Here is an 18073-nt window from a genome sequence, read left to right as displayed (position 1 = left end):
TTATTCCGGGATCACTCTATACTTTGATCTAGCTATTTTCAAATTTTCACTTTTCCACTCTAACTCTTGAAGTTCATGCAAGCTGTTTTGCCGTAAGCAAGAAACCATTTCTGTATTATTTTGAAAGTTAAATTGTTTTATAAATTACTTCTCTTTCAGTCTTTTGCTAGCCGGACTTTATTGAGAATAGATTTAAGTTTCTCTCAATTGTAATCAAGAGGCAATAAAAGATTCTTGTTTGCCTCCGAGAAGTTTAACTCAAATTTCTACTGACTTTTAGTGTTGCGAGACTTCACTTGAACCGCATGGTAGATCTCTACGCTGAGGTTGATAGATTTTTGATTGACAAGAGTGAAAGGGTGGAGGAGGGAAAGTGGCGTTGGGACAACAATCAGATCAGCCCTGATCCTATTGAATGGTGGAGCAGGCTTGAGGGGCTGAATGGCCTACACCTGTTCCTAATTTGTATGTATTGACCCTTAACCGCTCTCTTTCCTAAACTCTGAAATGATTCACAGTGATAACCCTTATTGGTGACAGTGGTTAGATGTTAGTCAGTATAAAGAAGAGCTGACACATGCTAATGTCTGAGCAGTAATGTCAAAGTGCAGCAGCATTCCCATTACACTCTGGGTAGAAGCACCATCTCCAGGTAAATGCTCCCTGCTCTGCCCCAGATGCCATGGTCCCAGTCAGTGGAATGTGTAAAACCTCAACAAATCTCTGTGCTCGGGGAATCCCTTCTTATACTTTATTACATCACAAAATCTACATCAGGAGACTGATTTCACCCAATCATTGCTGAGCTAACATTTGAACGGACCAATTACAAACCTGTCATTGAACCATCTGTACCCGGCCAAGCCACGTCAAACTCTCAAACAATTGTCTTCCCCACGCTCCGTCCCCGGTACAGGGAGTCAGCATTCCCATGCCAAGCGGTGAAAACATGGTGGCCTTGACACCCAGGTGTTGTCTAGGATTCCAGGCACTCTCGTTTTCTCTGTCCTCTGGGAGCTTTCCCTTTGTTACTTCCCCTTCTTCCCTAAACTATCCCAACATTCCTTTCCCAATCGATCCCCCCCCTCCCCCCCCGGGCGACAAACAGATCTTCAGACAGAGAAAGAAAGAGCCTCCAACTTACGTTGAACCCCTCGTCATCTTTGGAGAACGTACTTAATCTTCTCCAACTGCAGATATTCCGCCAAATCCCCCAACCACGCCAATACCTTCGGTGGCCCAACCGACCGCTAACCCAGTAGGATTTGCGGCGGGCAATCAGAGAGGTGAACGCCATGACATTGCCCCCCCCCCCCACTCCCACCCCCTGCACCCCCCCTCCCCCCCTCGCCTCAAGCCCCACCAAAGGGCACGGCGTCATCTTCAACCTCATAATTTTGGAGAAGGTCGTGAAAATCAAACCCCAGAATCCCCCTAACTTCGGGCAGGCCCAAAACATATGAACATGATTCACAGGCCCCCTCCCGTACCTCTCGCATCTGTCCTCAACCTCAGGGAAGAACCCACCCATGTCAGCCCGAGTCATAAGGATCCTGTGCACCACCTTAAACTGTATCAGGCTCATCCTGGCATAGCACAATGTCGAATTTACCCGCTGCATAATTACACTCCAGCGTACAAAATCCCGGACCTGCATATACCTGAATTCACCCCCCCTCCCCCCCCCTCAGCAACTTGAACTTCCCTACCTCCCCTCTACGAACAGGTCCCTTCCCTGCCCTACCCCATGCCAACTCATAAATGTTGCGTCCATCCCTGCTGGGATTCCCACATAGTGGGGCCAATACTGACAGACACCCAACACCAAAGTGCCACCTCAACTGGTTCCATTTCTTGAAGGATGACACCACGATGGGACTCTTAGTATAACTCCCCAGAGAGAAAAGGAGGGGGATTGTCGCCTGTGCCCCTATCCAATCTAAAATATCCCAAATTCATAATCGTCCTCACACTTGGCGTGGGGGTGACATGAACGTCAGATCAAACCCAAACTGCCCCAAGATTTAAAATTTAGAGTACCCAGTCTTTTTTTTCCAATTAAAGGGCAATTTAGTGTGACCAATTCACCTGCCTTGCACATTGTTTGGTTGTCATAGAATTTACAGTGCAGAAGGAGGCCATTCAGCCCATCGAGTCTGCACCGGCTCTTGGAAAGAGCACCCTACCCAAGGTCAACACCTCCACCCTATCCCCATAACCCAGTAACCCCACCCAACACTAAGGGCAATTTTGGACACTAAAGGCAATTTATCATGGCCAATCCACCTAACCTGCACATCTTTGGACTGTGGGAGGAAACCGGAGCACCCGGAGGAAACCCACGCACACACGGGGAGGATGTGCAGACTCCGCACAGACAGTGACCCAAGCCGGAATTGAACCTGGGACCCTGGAGCTGTGAAGCAATTGTGCTATCCACAATGCTACCGTGCTTGAAACTAATTTTTTTTTAAAAACTGCCCCCCCTCCCCATTATCAGTTGATGTGAATCCAAGTCTGGGATGGACATCTTCTCGACAAAGTCCTCATTGTTCCAGTTGGGTACACAGACATTTACTAAAACAACCAATCCACCTAACCTGCACTTCTTTTTGGGTTGCGGGGGTGAAACCCACACAGACACAGGGAGAATGTGCAAACACCACACAGACAGTGACCCGCGGCCGGGATCGGACCATAGTCCTCAGCGCCGTGAGGCAGCAATGCTAACCACTGTGCCACCCCAAATACCACCCTTTTACTGAACAGGACCGCAACCCCCCTCGACTTGGGAGTCAAACACTGAGTGGAATGTCTGCCCCCCCCCCCCCCCCCCATCCCTTTCTTAGCCGTGTCTGGTCCTTCACCTGCAGATGTGACTCTTGATGAAGACCACCTCCGCCCTTAAACTTTTTAAGTGTGTAAACACCTGGGACCTGGAACACGCTTAACCGGACCATTCAGCGTTCCACGTCACTATCCTCACCGGGGGTTTATGAAACCCCTCCGAACTCTTTTAAGGTCCACTATTCCAACCTGACATGAAAACCGGTCTACCTCATGCTCCCCTCTAGCCACTCCCTCCATCTTAGCCTGAATCCAACAAATAGTCACCTGCGTAACCAGCACATTCCCCTCCCCGACCCACTGCTCTATCCCGCAGACCCCACCCCCATTACCTAACCGCTCCCCAACCACCCGCCCCCCCACAACTCCCCAGCTACCCGCAGCCCCCTCCCCTACACGGCTTCCATTTACCAGCATCTCTGCTAGCACAGGAACTTCCACCTGGAGATCTGCAGAAAGGACCCCACCCAAACCAGTCTCCCCCCACTGACTTCCTTTGAAACGGCCCTACACCCCCCCCCCCCCCCTCTCTCCCCCAGCGGGAGGAAGAAACCCGAATCCATCCCCTCATCGGTCAAAACAGAAGCAAAACCAACATGTTCAAAAAACATAATTTACTAAACTTGTATATTCATATCGAGCCAGAAAGGAAAGCAGGAATGTTCCCACTATTAGCCCTCCCCTAACTCATGCTCCTTGACAAAGTAATTTGCCTCCTCCAGCATCATAAAATGATGTTCTTTGCCCTTGTGAAAGTCACCCAGAGTTTGGCCGGGTCCAACACCCCAAACCGGACCTTGGTCGAAAGAGCGCTGTCTGAGCCCTGTTAACACCCGCCCATTACTTGGCCAGGTCGGCCCCAATGTCCTGGTAGATCCAGATCAGATTCCCCTCCCAGCTACAGTCTCGTGTCGACTTCACCCACCTCAGAATCCTCTCCTTCACCTGAACCCACGGTGGCTCCCCAGCTCTCGGCCTCCGTTGTAATGACAGGGGGGGTGAACATTTTCAATACATAGCCCATGGCACTCGTTCCCTCCACCCCTTCCTCAGGCCTGATATTCCACTTTGGAGGAGAAACCAACTCCCTGCACTTATTCTGCACTTTTTACAAACTAAGTCCCCATTACAAAGAACAAAGAAATGTACAGCACAGGAACAGGCCCTTCGGCCCTCCAAGCCCGTGCCGACCATGCTGCCCGACTAAACTACAATCTTCTACACTTCCTGGGTCCGTATCCTTCTATTCCCATCCTACTCATGTATTTGTCAAGATGCCCCTTAAATGTCACTATCGTCCCTGCTTCCACCACCTCCTCCGGTAGCGAGTTCCAGGCACCCACTACCCTCTGCGTAAAAAACTTGCCTCGTACATCTACTCTAAACCTTGCCCCTCTCACCTTAAACCTATGCCCCCTAGTAATTGACCCCTCTACCCTGGGGAAAAGCCTCTGACTATCCAGAGGCAGAAAGGGCCAAAAGCCAAGCTTCCAAGCAGGAGCCACCTTGTGTGCGGCCGATAAACTCATGACCACCACTGGAAGTCCTTCCAGGACATTTTTGTGATTTAATCTCACCCACCCTCTAACCCAGTGTTTTTCGAAGTGGGGGTCGTGTCCTGCGGGTGGGCTGCATATGTTGAAAAATGGGTCATCACTAATAATTCCCAACGATCGCCTGATCTTTTTTCCCATTTTCCCTCTAGATAACGTTTTGCTGTCCTAAACTAATCCTGTTCAAGGAAAAGAGTGTCCATTCATAAAGATAAATTTAATACCTAGCCAATACACAAGTGCAATGTTTCATTATGAAATTTAGTATTCGGAATGGCTATGGGATCAACATTGGCGTAACGTTACATACCTGTTCTGTTTATAGCGCGTGCATTTTGTAGAGAATTAGAATTATAGGATTTACAGTGCAGAAGGAGGCCATTCGGCCCATCGAGTCTGCACCGGCTCTTGGAAAGAGCACCCTTCCCAAGGTCAACACTTCCACCCTATCCCCATAACTCAGTAACCCCACCCAACACTAAGGGCAATTTTGGACACTAAGGGCAATTTATCATGGCCAATCCACATAACCTGCACATCTTTGGACTGTGTGAGGAAACTGGAGCACCCGGAGGAAACCCACGCACACACGGGGAGGATGTGCAGACTCCGCACAGACAGTGACCCAAGCCGGGAATCGAACCTGGGATCCTGGAGCTGTGAAGCAATTGTGCTAACCACTGTGCTACCTTGCTGCCCGTGTATCAGGGGGTATGACAATGAGGATCTCTCAGGCGATGACAGAGCCAGCATGAGGATTTTTGATGTGGAGTAAAAGTTTAGTACTCCCTCGTACGATTCAAGTTACGTGCACTTTACGACAAGACAAGAATTGGGAGAGAGGTGTATTTTTAAACGTTCACTGAATCCTGTTTAGAATGCGACTGAATCAGCAGTTCTCTGATCAGTGGACTCTGCCCGAGTCTCCGATTTCCCGCTGTGAAGACAGTCTGAGGCTTCAGAGTTTGAAGTGTATCATCATTATCTCATGTTTGATTGGACAAAACCAGCGATTTGAGTGTCAGGGATGTAAAGCTGTTGGTGAGTAAAATTTACAACATACAAGGTGGAATTATTTTGTTGCCATGTAACATTGTGGTCTTGGGCATGCAGAACGGAATACAATTTACCGTCAAAGGTGAGCAATTATATTAATTTTAAATGCATAAAAGTGAGGACAGGCTCACCTAATTGGAAGTGAATGTGGTGTGGGTTGTGAGGACTTGGCATTTGGTAAAAGTGGGTCGCCGGGAAATATGTTTGAAAAACACTGCTCGAACCAATCCCGACTTTCCCTTTTTTTTAAATGAATTTAGAGTACACCATTTTATTTTTTTTTCCAATTAAGGGGCAATTTAGCATGGCCAATCCATCTAAGCAGCACATCTTAGGGTTGTGGGGGTGAAACCCATGCAGACACGGGAAAAATGTACAAACTCCACGTGGAGAGTGACGCAGGGCCGGGATTCGAACACGGGTCCAACAGTGGAGGCTAACCACTGCGCAACCATGCAGCGCTTCTGACTTTCCCTTTTGTTCTGCCTGACCCTCCCCTCTTTCTCACCAGCATCAAACCCATCACATGTCTCCCTCTCTTTAGTTCTGAAGCAGAGTCACATTGGACGTTGTGGTGGTATGTATTAGGGGTCATGTGGGACTGTGAAGCCGAGATGCTATTGGCTGACAGATCCCGGGTCCTGGTTGGCTGCCGACTCCTGGCTCCGCCCTGAAGGTGGAGAATAAGAACCCGAGCCTCTCCCCGCAGCTTCATTCTGTTGCTGAGCTGCTGGGGACAAGCATCGCTTAATAAAGCCTGGATCGACTTCAACACTTCTCGTCTCTCGTAAGTCATTGTGCGCTACAGACGTGAAACGTAAACTCTGTTTCTCTCTCCTCAGTTGCTGCCAGACCTGCTGCGTTTTTCCAGGTCTTTATTTCAGATCTACCTGTAGTGGTGGAAAACACTATTTACTATCCAGGATAAAATAAATGTCTTTTGTGGATCATTTCAGTGGAAATGTGCTCTCCCAGGCTCAAAGAGCATCAGCCCACTGGAAGCAAAGTCGTGAGGCCGGCCAGTCCAGCAGAAAGAAACCCTCCCATTTTACCAAGTATCAGAATGAACATGGTTCAGTCCTGGATGTGATTAACAGCAGAATTCAACCCCTGTGATCACTTGTGAACTCGCTGGTGTTTCATCAGGCTGGATAACTGAGTGAATCCCTTCTCACACACTGTACAAGTGAACGGCTTCTCCCCAGTGTGAACTCGCTGGTGTGTCTGCAGGTGGGATGACTGAGTGAATCCCTTCCCACACACTGTGCAGGTAAACGGCCTCTCCCCGGTGTGAATTCGCTGGTGTCCCCGCAGGTCAGATGACTGAGTAAATCCCTTCCCACACACACTGCAGGCGAATGGCCTCTCCCTGGTGTGAACTCGCCGGTGCCTCAGCAGGTTGGATGATTCACTGAATCCCTTCCCACAGTCAGAGCAGGTGAACGGCCTCTCCCCAGTGTGAACTCGCTGGTGTGTCCGCAGTGTGGATGAATCACTGAATCCCTTCCCACAGTCAGAACATGTGAATGGCCTCTCTCCAGTGTGAACTCGCTGGTGTATGCGCAGTGTGGAGGAATCACTGAATCCCTTCTCACACTGAAAGCAGGTGAATGGCCTCTCCCCAGTGTGAACGCGATGGTGTCTCTGCAGTGTGAATAACGTTCTAAACCTCTTTGTGCAGTGAGAGCAGCTGAACGGCTTCTCCTCAGTGTGAATACGCTGGTGTTTCATCAGCTCCTGAGGCCTTTTAAACCCACTCCCACAGTCAGAGCATTTAAAGGGTCTCTCGTTGGTGTGAGTGACATTGTGGCTCAGCAGGTTGGATAACTGGGTGAATGCCTTCCCACACTCAGAGCAGGTGAACGGCCTCTCCCCGGTGTGAACCCGCTGGTGTCTACGCAGGTTGGATGAATCACTGAATCCCTTCCCACACTGTGGACAGGTGAAGGATCTCTTCCCAGTGTGACTGTGTCGATGAATTTCCAACTGGGATGGATACCTGAATCCCTTGCCACAGTCCCCACATTTCCATCGTTGCTCCATGGTGTCGATGTCCTTCTGTCTCTCCAGGTTAGATAATCAGTTGAAGCCTCGTCCACACACAGAACACGTGTACGGTCTCTCCCCGCTGTGAATGGTGTGATTTTTTTCAGGCTGTGTAACTGGTTAAAGCTCTTTCCACAGTCAGTGCTCTGGAACACTCTCACTCGGGTGTGTGTGTGTCTCGGGGCTTTTCCAGTCACACTGATGTTTAAAATCTGTTGAAACAAGCAGAATAGACAAATATCTCTCCTTCTAGATTCAAAGTTCGATGATATTCAGGTCCCGATGACTGTCAGATGTTGATGTGATGTTTGCTGAGAGATTTCTGTCTGTAATTCCTCACCTTCTCACGCCCTGTAAAAACAATTGACAAAAGTTAGCACTATCAGTACAGGATAGAGACTCAGAACAGACAATTCTAGTTTCTATGGATCATGAAGCTTTGGAGGAATATCGTGAAAGTAGGACGAACCTCAAACGCGCAATAAAGAGGGCTAAAAGGGGTCATGAAATATCTTTGGCGAACAGTGTTAAGGAAAATCCCAAAGCCTTTTATTCGTATATAAGGAGCAAGAGGGTGACGAGAGAAAGGATTGGCCCACTCAAAGACAAAAGAGGGAATTTATGCGTAGAGTCAGAGGAAATGGGTGAGCTTCCTCATGAGTACTTTGCATCGGTATTCACCAAGGAGAGGGACATGACGGATGTGGAGGCTAGGGATGGATGTTTAATTACTCTAGGTCAAGTCGGCATAAGGAAGGGGGAAGTTTTGGGTATTCTAAAAGGCATTAAGGTGGACAAGTCCCCAGGTCCGGATGGGATTTATCCCAGGTTACTGAGGAAGCGAGGGACGAAATAGCTGGGGCCTTAACAGATATCTTTAGACCATAAGACATAGGAGCGGAAGTAAGGCCAGTCGGCCTATCGAGTCCACTCCACCATTCAACCATGGCTGATTTCAACTCCATTTACCCACTCTCTCTCCATAGCCCTTAATTCCTCGAGAAATCAAGAATTTATCAACTTCTGTCTTAAAGGCACTCAACGTCCCAGCCTCCACCGCCCTCCTGTGGCAATGAATTCCACAAACCCACCACTCTCTGGCTGAAGAAATTTCTCATCTCTATTCTAAAGTGACTCCCTTTTATTCTAAGGCTGTGCCCCCGGGTCCTAGTCTCCCCAGCTAATGGAAAAAACTTCCCTACGTCCACCCTATCTAACCCATTCATTATCTTGTAAGTTTCTATTAGATCTCCCCTCAACCTCCTAAACTCCAATGAATATAATCCCAGGATCCTCAGACGTTCATCGTGTGTTAGGCCTACCATTCCTGGGATCATCCGTGTGAATCTCCGCTGGACCCGCTCCAGTGCCAGTATGTCCTTCCTGAGGTGTGGGGCCCAAAATTGCTCACAGTATTCTAAATGGGGCCTAACTAATGCTTTATAAAGCTTCAGAAGTACATCCCTGCTTTTATATTCCAAGCCTCTTGAGATAAATGACAACATTGCATTTGCTTTCTTAATTACAGACTCAACCTGCAAGTTTACCTTTAGAGAATCCTGGACTAGGACTCCCAAGTCCCTTTGCACTTCAGCATTATGAATTTTGTCACCGTTTAGAAAATAGTCCATGCCTCTATTCTTTTTTCCAAAGTGCAAGACCTCGCACTTGCCCATGTTGAATTTCATCAACCATTTCTTGGACCACTCTCCTAAACTGTCTAAATCTTTCTGCAGCCTCCCCACCTCCTCCATACTACCTGCTCCTCCACCTATCTTTGTATCATCGGCAAACTTAGCCAGAATGTCCCCAGTCCCGTCATCTAGATCGTTAATATATAAAGAGAACAGCTGTGGCCCCAACACTGAACCCTGCGGGACACCACTCGTCACCAGTTGCCATTCCGAAAAAGAACCTTGTATCCCAACTCTCTGCCTTCTGCCTGACAGCCAATCGTCAATCCATGTTAGTACCTTGCCTCGAATACCATGGGCCCTTATTTTACTCAGCAGTCTCCCGTGAGGCACCTTATCAAAGGCCTTTTGGAAGTCAAGATAGATAACATCCATTGGCTCTCCTTGGTCTAACCTATTTGTTATCTATTCAAAGAACTCTAACAGGTTTGTCAGGCATGACCTCCCCTTACTAAATCCATGCTGACTTGTTCTAATCCGACCCTGCACTTCCAAGAATTTAGAAATCTCATCCTTAACAATGGATTCTAGAATCTTGCCAACAACCGAGGTTAGGCTAATTGGCCTATAATTTTCCATCTTTTTCCTTGTTCCCTTCTTGCAAAGGGGGGTTACAACAGCGATTTTCCAATCCTCTGGGACGTTCCCTGACTCCAGTGACTTTTGAAAGATCATAACTAACGCCTCCACTATTTCTTCAGCTATCTCCTTTAGAACTCTAGGATGTAGCCCATCTGGGCCTGGAGATTTATCAATTTTTAGACCTCTTAGTTTCTCTGGCACTTTCTCCTTTGTGATGGCTACCATATTCAACTCTGCCCCCTGACTCTCCTGAATTATTGGGATATTACTCATGTCTTCTACTGTGAAGACTGATGCAAAGTACTTATTTAGTTCCTCAGCTATTTCCTTGTCTCCCATCACTAGATTACCAGCGTCATTTTGGAGCGGCCCAATGTCTACTTTTGCCTCCCGTTTGTTTTTAATGTATTTAAAGAAACTTTTACTATCATTCCTAATGTTACTGGCTCGCCTACCTTCATAATTGATCCTCTCTTTCCTTATTTCTCTCTTTGTTATCCTCTGTTTTTGTAGCCTTCCCAATCTTCTGACTTCCCACTACTCTTTGCCACATTATAGGCTTTCTCTTTTGCTTTGATGCATTCCCTAACTTCCTTTGTCAGCCATGGCTGCCTAATCCCCCCTCTGATAACCTTTCTTTTCTTTGGGATGAACCTCTGTACTGTGTCCTCAATTATTACCAGAAACTCCTGCCATTGCTGTTCTACTGTCTTTCCCACTAGGCTCTGCTCCCAGTCGATTTTCGTCAGTTCCTCCCTCATGCCCCTGTAGTTACCTTTATTTAACTGTAACACCTTTACATCTGATTCTACCTTCTTTCTTTCAAATTGGAGATTGAATTCTACCATATTATGATCACTGCCTCCTAAGTGTTCCCTTACTTAAGATCTTTAATCAAGTCTGGCTCATTACATAACACTAAGTCCAGAATGGCCTGTCCCCTTGTGGGCTCCATCACAAGCTGTTCCAAAAAGCCCTCCTGTAAACATTCAATGAATTCCCTTTCCTTGGGTCCACTGGCAGCATTATTTACCCAGTCCACCTGCATATTGAAGTCCCCCATGATCACTGTGACCTTGCCTTTCTGACATGCACTTTCTATTTCGTGGTGCATTTTGTGTCCCCGGTCCTGACCACTGTTAGGAGGCCTGTACATAACTCCCATTATGGTTTTTCTGCCTTTGTGGCAGCATCCTTGAGCACGGGTGAGGTCCCGGAGGACTGGAGAATTGCTAATGTAGTCCCTTTGTTTAAGAAGGGTAGCAGGGATAATCCAGGGAATTATAGACCTGTGGGCTTGACGTCAGTGGTAGGCAAACGGTTGGAAAAGATATTGAGGGATAGGATCTATTCACATTTGGAAGAAAATAGACTTATCAGTGATAGGCAGCATGGTTTTGTGCAGGGAAGGTCATGTCTTACAAACCTAATAGAAGTCTTTGAGGAAGTGACAAAGTTAATTGATGAGGGAAGGGCTGTAGATGTCATATACATGGACTTCAGTAAGGCGTTTGATAAAGTTTCCCATGGCAGGTTGATGGAAAAAGTGAAGTCGTATGGGGTTCAGGGTGTACCAGCTAGATGGATAAAGAACTGGCTGGGCAACAGGAGACAGAGAGTAGTGGTGGAAGGGAGTGTCTCAAAATGGACACTCGGACCACTGTTGTTTGTGATATATATAAATGATCTGGACGAAGATATAGGTGGTCTGATTAGCAAGTTTGCAGATGATACTAAGATTGGTGGAGTTGCAGATAGCGAGGAGGACTGTCAGAGAATACAGCAAAATATAGATAGATTGGAGAGTTGGGCAGAGAAATAGCAGATGGAGTTCAATCCAGGCAAATGTGAGGTGATGCATTTTGGAAGATCTAATTCAAGAGCAGACTATACGGTAAATGGAAGAGTCCTGGGGAAAATTGATCGTACAGAGAGATCTGGGAGTTCAGGTCCATTGTACCCTGGAGGTGGCAATGCAGGTCGATAGAGTGGTCAAGAAGGCATACAGCATGCTTGCCTTCATCGGATGGGGTATTGAGTACAAGAGTCGGCAGGTCATGTTACAGTTGTATAGGACTTTGGTTAGGCCACATTTGGAATACTGCGTGCAGTTCTGGTCGCCACATTACCAGAAGGATGTGGATGCTTTAGAGAGGGTGCAGAGGAGGTTCACCAGGATGTTGCCTGGTATGGAGGGTGCTAGCTATGAAGAAAGGTTGAGTAGATTAGGATCGTTTTCTTTGGAAAGACGGAGGTTGAGGGGGGACCTGATTGAGGTCTACAAAATTATGAGAGGTATGGACAGGGTGGACAGCAACAAGCTTTTTCCAAGAGTGGGGGTGCCAATTACAAGGGGTCACGATTTCAAGGTGAGAGGGGGAAAGTTTAAGGGAGATGTGCGTGGAAATTTTTTTACACAGAGGGTGGTGGGTGCCTGGAACGCTTTGCCAGCGGAGGTGGTAGAGGCAGGCACGATGGCATCATTTTAAGATGCATCTAGACAGATATATGAACGGGTGGGGAAATAGATCCTTGGAAAATAGGCGACAGGTTTAGATAAAGGATCTGGATCGGCGCAGGCTGGGAGGGCCGAAGGGCCTGTTCCTGTGCTGTAATTTTCTTTGTTCTATTATTTCCTCTCTCATTCCCCAAAAGCTGTAAATCTCCATCCCACACACTCTCCCTCCATTCTCACTCTGCTGTATCTAATATCCACCCCCCAATTCTCCTGAAGGTGCTGATTCAGGCTGATTGACAAATCCCTGCTCACTGCTTCAAGTCCTGGACACAGTGTGCGTCTTCTGAGCTGTAATGACTGTGGCTGGAAATGTGTAACCTAACTACAGTACTATATTACAAGACTAATAATAAATAATAATAATCTTTATTATTGTCACAAGTGGGCTTACATTAACACTGCAACGAAGTTACTGTGAAAATCCCCTAGTCGCATTCTGGCACCTGTTCGGGTACACAGAGAGAGAATTCAGAATGTCCAATTCACCTAATAAGCACGTCTTTCGGGACATGTGGGGGTAAACCGGAGCACCCGGAGGAAACCCACGCAGTCATGGGGAGAACGTGCAGACTCCGCACAGACAGTGACCCAAGCCGGAATCGAACCTGGGACACTAGCGCTGAGAACAACAGTGCTAACCACTGTGCTACCGTGTTTAGCACAGGGCTAAATCGCTGGCTTTGAAAGCAGACCAAGGCAGGCCAGCAGCACGATTCCCGTAACAGCCTCCCCGAACAGGCGGCGGAATGTGGCGACGAGGGGCTTTTCACAGTAACTTCATTTGATGCCTACTTGTGACAATAAGCTATTTTCATTTCATTTCATGTACTTTATTACAGAACCATCAATAATATCTAATCTGTATCACATGTCATGTGAGAGTACCTTTTAGAAATGGGTGCTTATAAAATAGCTGTAGTGGGTGTACCTTTAAGAAATGGGTGTTTATCGGATGGCTGCAGTGATGTCAGAGTGGGTGGAGCTGGGCTGTCCGTCTACTTTCTGAATTACTTTCGTTTTGGGCTGTTTGTTACAGGGTACATTTTAGTTTTGTTTTGAGAGCTGGACAGCTGCAGTCACAGCAAGAAGGTGCATTAGTCTCTCTGCAATCTAAAGACTGTCTCCAGATCCTTTGGTGATTTAAAAATAATACCTGTTTCTGTAGAGAAGTTAAACCTGATGTCTTTCTGTAAAAAGTTTTATTTTTGTCTTATGGATGTTGCAAGGAAAGATTAAGAGTTATTATAGAGTACTGTATTCTTCGGGAGATTTATTTGTGTTGCTAGTTGTTAAGATGTTTACTGTGGGTTTATAAAGTGTTAACTGGTTTCATAAATAAACATTGCTTTAATTTGAAAGTACTGTAGATCTCTATTGCACCACACCTGTAAAGTAGACCCGTGTGTTCCCCATAACCACAATCTATTAAAGGTTGTGGGTCAGGTGAACTCCATGATACACTTTGGGGTTCTCCAAACCCTGGCCTATAACAACACGGGACATATCTCTGTCCTCATAGAATCATACAGATTTACAGCAGAGCAAGAGGCCCTTCGGCCCATCCTGTCTGTGCCACCCATCAAGCACCCTATCTATTCCAATCCCATTATCTAGAACTTGGTACATAGCCCTGTATGCTGTGGTGTTTCAGTGCTCATCTCAATGCTTCTTAAATGTAATACAGTAAGAATTCAAATGTGCTGAGGGTTCCTGCCTCTACCACACTTTCAGGCAGTGAGCTCCAGGTACCCACCACCCTCTGGGTACAAATGTTTTTCCTCAAATCCTCCTGCCCCTCACCTTAACTTTACGCCCTCTGGTTATTGACCTGTCGACGAAGGGGAAAGTTTTCTTCCTATCTACTCTTGCTACACCCTTCATAAATGTGTACACCTCAATCATATACCCCTCAGCCTGCTCTGCTCTCAGGAAAACAACTCATAACCAACCTCTCTTCATTGCTGAAATGGCCAGGCAACATGCTGGTGAATATTTAACAATTGGTCACCCAGTCTCGAAACGTTAGCTCCAGTCTCTCTCCACAGATGCTGCCAGATCTTCTGAGATTGTTCAGCATTTCTGTTTTAGATTCCAGCATCTGCATCAATTTTATATTGTGCTGGTGAATTTCATCGGCATCCTTTCTGGTTTAATCACTTCCTCCCTCCAGTGTGGCAACCAGGACTGTACATAGTACCCTAGTTGTGGCCGAACAAGTGTTTTATATGGCTCCATCATAACCTTCCTGTTCTTATATTCCATACCTCGGATAATAGAAGCAAGTGTCCCATATAATAATCTTTATTAATGTCACAAGTATGCTTACATGACACCGCAATGAAGTTACTGTGAAAATCCCCAGTCGCCACACTCTAGCACCTGTTCGGGTACACATAGGGAGAATTCGGAATGTCCAATTCACCCAACAAGCATGCCTTTGGGAACTTGTGGGAGGAAACCGGAGCACCCGGAGGAAACCCACGGGGAGAACATGCAGACTTCGCAAACACAAGCCAGGAATCATACCGGGGTCCGTGGCACTGTGAAGCAACAGTGCTACCACTTCTTAACCACCTTATCTACCTGTCCTGTTGTCTTCAGGGATCTATGGGCATGCACACCAAGTGCCCTCTGTTCCTCTGTACTTTCTGGGGTCCGACCATTCATTGTATATTCCCGAGCCTTGTTAGCCTTCCCAAAATGCATTACCTCATATTTATTAATAATAATAATAATAATAATCTTATTGTCACAAGTAGGCTTACATTAAGACTGCAATGAAGTTACTGTGAAAATCCCCTAGTCGCCACATTCCGGCGCCTGTTCGGCTACACAGAGGGACAATTCAGAATGTCCAAATTACCTAACAGCACGTCTTTTGGGATTTGTGGGAGGAAACCGGAGCACCCGGAGGAAACAGATGCAGACAAGGGGAGAACGTGCAGGCTCCACACAGACAGTAGCCCAAGCCAGAAATCGAACCTGGGACCCTGGAGCCGTGAGCAACAGTGCTAACCAGTGTGCTACCGTGCTGCCCTTCTTAGTAGGTGTGCAATATGTACAGTGAGTTTACATTTGACGGAACAATGTGTTCTATTTTGGCTTAATGTCCATGTGATCTGCGGCAACAGAGAGGTGATCGCAGTGATGAATCATCATTGGCTGGCTGCCAATTTAATCAAGAAACAAAGATGATTGCAAGGAAATTCAACGAACAGAACATATTTTAAAGGAATGGAATATAATTTTAATTTAAATCAAAATGCTAAAAGAAACAATTCCAAATAAGATAACATAGTTCCCAGAGAAGGAGATAATAAAGAATGTAACGAGTCAATTTCCAAAATTTCATTTCTGAAGCAACTTGACAAGAGCTACATAATGTCCTTAGTCTTCTTGTCAGGGTTAAATTGTATTTGCAGGGTTAAATTGTATTTGCCACTGTGTTGCCCATTTAACCAACCCGTCTATATTGTGCTGTAATCTAAGGTTTTCCTCCTCACTATTTATCACACCTTCTATTTTTGTGGCATCTGTGCACTTACTTATCATACCTCCTACATTCATATCCAGATTATTGATGTGCACTAGAAACAACCCAGCACTGATCACTGTGGAACCACAGGACACAGGCTTCCAGTCACAAAGATAACCTTCCACCATCCTGAGACTGAAACTGACTCCAGTCTCCAACATCTGTCAGTAAAACATGCCTCCTGCCACTCAGCTAATTTTGGATCCAATTTGCCAAATTGCCCTGGATCTCATGGGCTCTTATCTTCTTGGCCAGTCTCCCATGTGATACCTTGTCCGGAGCCTCACTGATGTCCATGTAGACTACATCAACTGCTCAACCTTCATCTTCACACCAGGTCACCTTCTTAAATCAAATCAAATTGTCAGACATGGTCTCTGCCTGACAGCTATGCTGACTGTCCTTGATTAATTCTTGCCTCCCCAAATGAAGATTAATTCTGTCCCTCAGAATTGTTTCCAATAGTTTCCATACCTATGGTGGCAGTGGTTAGCACAGCTGCCTATTCAGGCCTAGGGTGACTGTGTGCAGTTTGCACTTTCTCTCCGTGTCTGCGTGGGTTTCCCCCGGGTACCCCCGTTTCTGCCAACAGTTCAAAGATGTGCAGGTTAAATGGACTGGCTCGGCAAAATTGCCCCTCAGTGTCCAAAGATGTGCAGATTAGGTTATGGGAATAGGGCGGGTGGGCGTGAGAATGGAGCAAGGTAGAGTACCGTTGATGCAGACTCGAATCGCCGAACGACCTCCTTCTGAACTGTCAGGATTCTGTGATTCCACTGAAGTTAGACTCACTGATCTGTAATTTCTTGGTTTTCCCCTACTTCCCTTCATGAATAATAGTACCTCATTCGCTGTCCTCCAGTCCTGTGACCAGAGAGGCTTTGAAAATTGTCAGAACCTCTGCAGTCTCCTTCCTTGCCTCCCACAGCAGCCTGGGAGACATCACATCTGGGCCTGGGGATTTAAACAAGTCAACAATGGAAGTCCAGAATAAGAAAATAAATGGAATGGGGGAGAAAAGTGTTTTACTCACAGATGTTGGAGACCGGAGGAAGTTTCAGTCTGGGTGGAGCTCAATCTTCACTCACAGACAGAGGAGCAGCAGCTTTGCTGGGCAGACAGTGGAGGAAGGTCCGTGCAGCCAATGTCACAAAACCCAGACTCTGATTGGCTGGAGGACCACCAATGTTCGGTCCTCCACGAATTCCTATTGGTCAATCGTCACCATGGAGACAATTGGAGGCAGTTCCTGAGCCCATCGGACGGAGGAACTTTGACCTACGGTCGCTCTGAGCTGGTGTCCAATCCGCCGGGTGTTGTTTCTGTGACCAGCGCTATTGCTCCCAATGGTAGACTGTGTGCTAGGAACGCCCCTCAGCGTCACTATGACGTCACAGTTGAGCCCTGCCTGAATCAGCCAATAGGATTCACTCCGCTCCACGGTGACGTCACCGGGTTCGAGTGGGTAGGTTCGGCGCGCCGATACGGTAGTCCGACCTCCCACCCAATTGTTCCCCCTCCCCCTCGAGGCAACGTTTCCAGGGAGCCGGCTGACGGCCAGAGCGAAAAGCCTCTCGGTGTTCTTCCGGCCCGGACTGCGCATGTCCACGGGTGAGGTAAAGCTGCGCATGTGCGGGGGAGAGAGACCAACCCCTGACTGTCCTGCTGAGGTGTCGACCAATCGGAAGAGTTGCAGAACCGGAAGGCCTCTGGTCCCTCAACCAATCAGAGTGCGGGATTTGTGTAAATGAGCTTCACACAGACTGAAACTGACTCCTGTCTCCAACATCTGTCAGTAAAACACTTTCTTTTCTCCCCCTTTCCATTTGTTTTCTCATTCTCACCTTCAATTGGTCACTGCAGCAACTGAAGGGAAAGGAAGTGAATCCAGGGAGGGTGCAGACTCTGCAAAGGTTGACCCAGAACTCTCTCTCTCTCTCTTAAACATATTGACATCCTTTGCTCCCTCAGCTTGACACATTTATTTGTCTGTCTCCTTTTTTTTTCTTTATTTAAAATAAATTTAGAGTACCCAATTCATTTTTCCAATTAAGGGGCAACTTAGCGTAACCAATCCACCTACCCTGCACATCTTTGGGTTGTTGGGGCGAAACCCACGCAAACACTATTCACGACGCATGTCCACGGGTGAGGTAAAGCTGCGCATGTGCGGGGGAGAGAGACCAACCCCTGACTGTCCTGCTGAGGTGTCGACCAATCGGAAGAATTGCAGAACCGGCAG

The 18073-nt window shown here is 47.1% G+C and overlaps 1 protein-coding gene across 1 annotated transcript in view; it reads right to left on the bottom strand.

The window, feature by feature from the left end:
* Nucleotides 1–17557, bottom strand: part of LOC140418067 (uncharacterized) — a 169685-nt gene extending 152128 nt beyond the window's left edge. The window contains exons 1-2 of the mRNA XM_072501494.1: nucleotides 16865–17557; nucleotides 6577–7853 (exon numbers count right to left, since the gene is read on the bottom strand). Of these exons, the coding sequence (XP_072357595.1) occupies nucleotides 6577–7499 (923 nt within the window). The 5' untranslated portion in view covers nucleotides 7500–7853; nucleotides 16865–17557. The remainder of the gene's footprint in view (nucleotides 1–6576; nucleotides 7854–16864) is intronic.
* Between the last annotated feature and the right edge of the window lie 516 nt (nucleotides 17558–18073).

This window comes from Scyliorhinus torazame, chromosome 5 (genome assembly GCF_047496885.1).
Source record: "Scyliorhinus torazame isolate Kashiwa2021f chromosome 5, sScyTor2.1, whole genome shotgun sequence".
In the NCBI taxonomy this organism is placed as follows: Eukaryota; Metazoa; Chordata; class Chondrichthyes; order Carcharhiniformes; family Scyliorhinidae; genus Scyliorhinus; species Scyliorhinus torazame.
The sequence above is the reverse complement of the archived record's forward strand: the minus strand, read 5'-3'. Positions and strand labels throughout refer to the sequence as shown.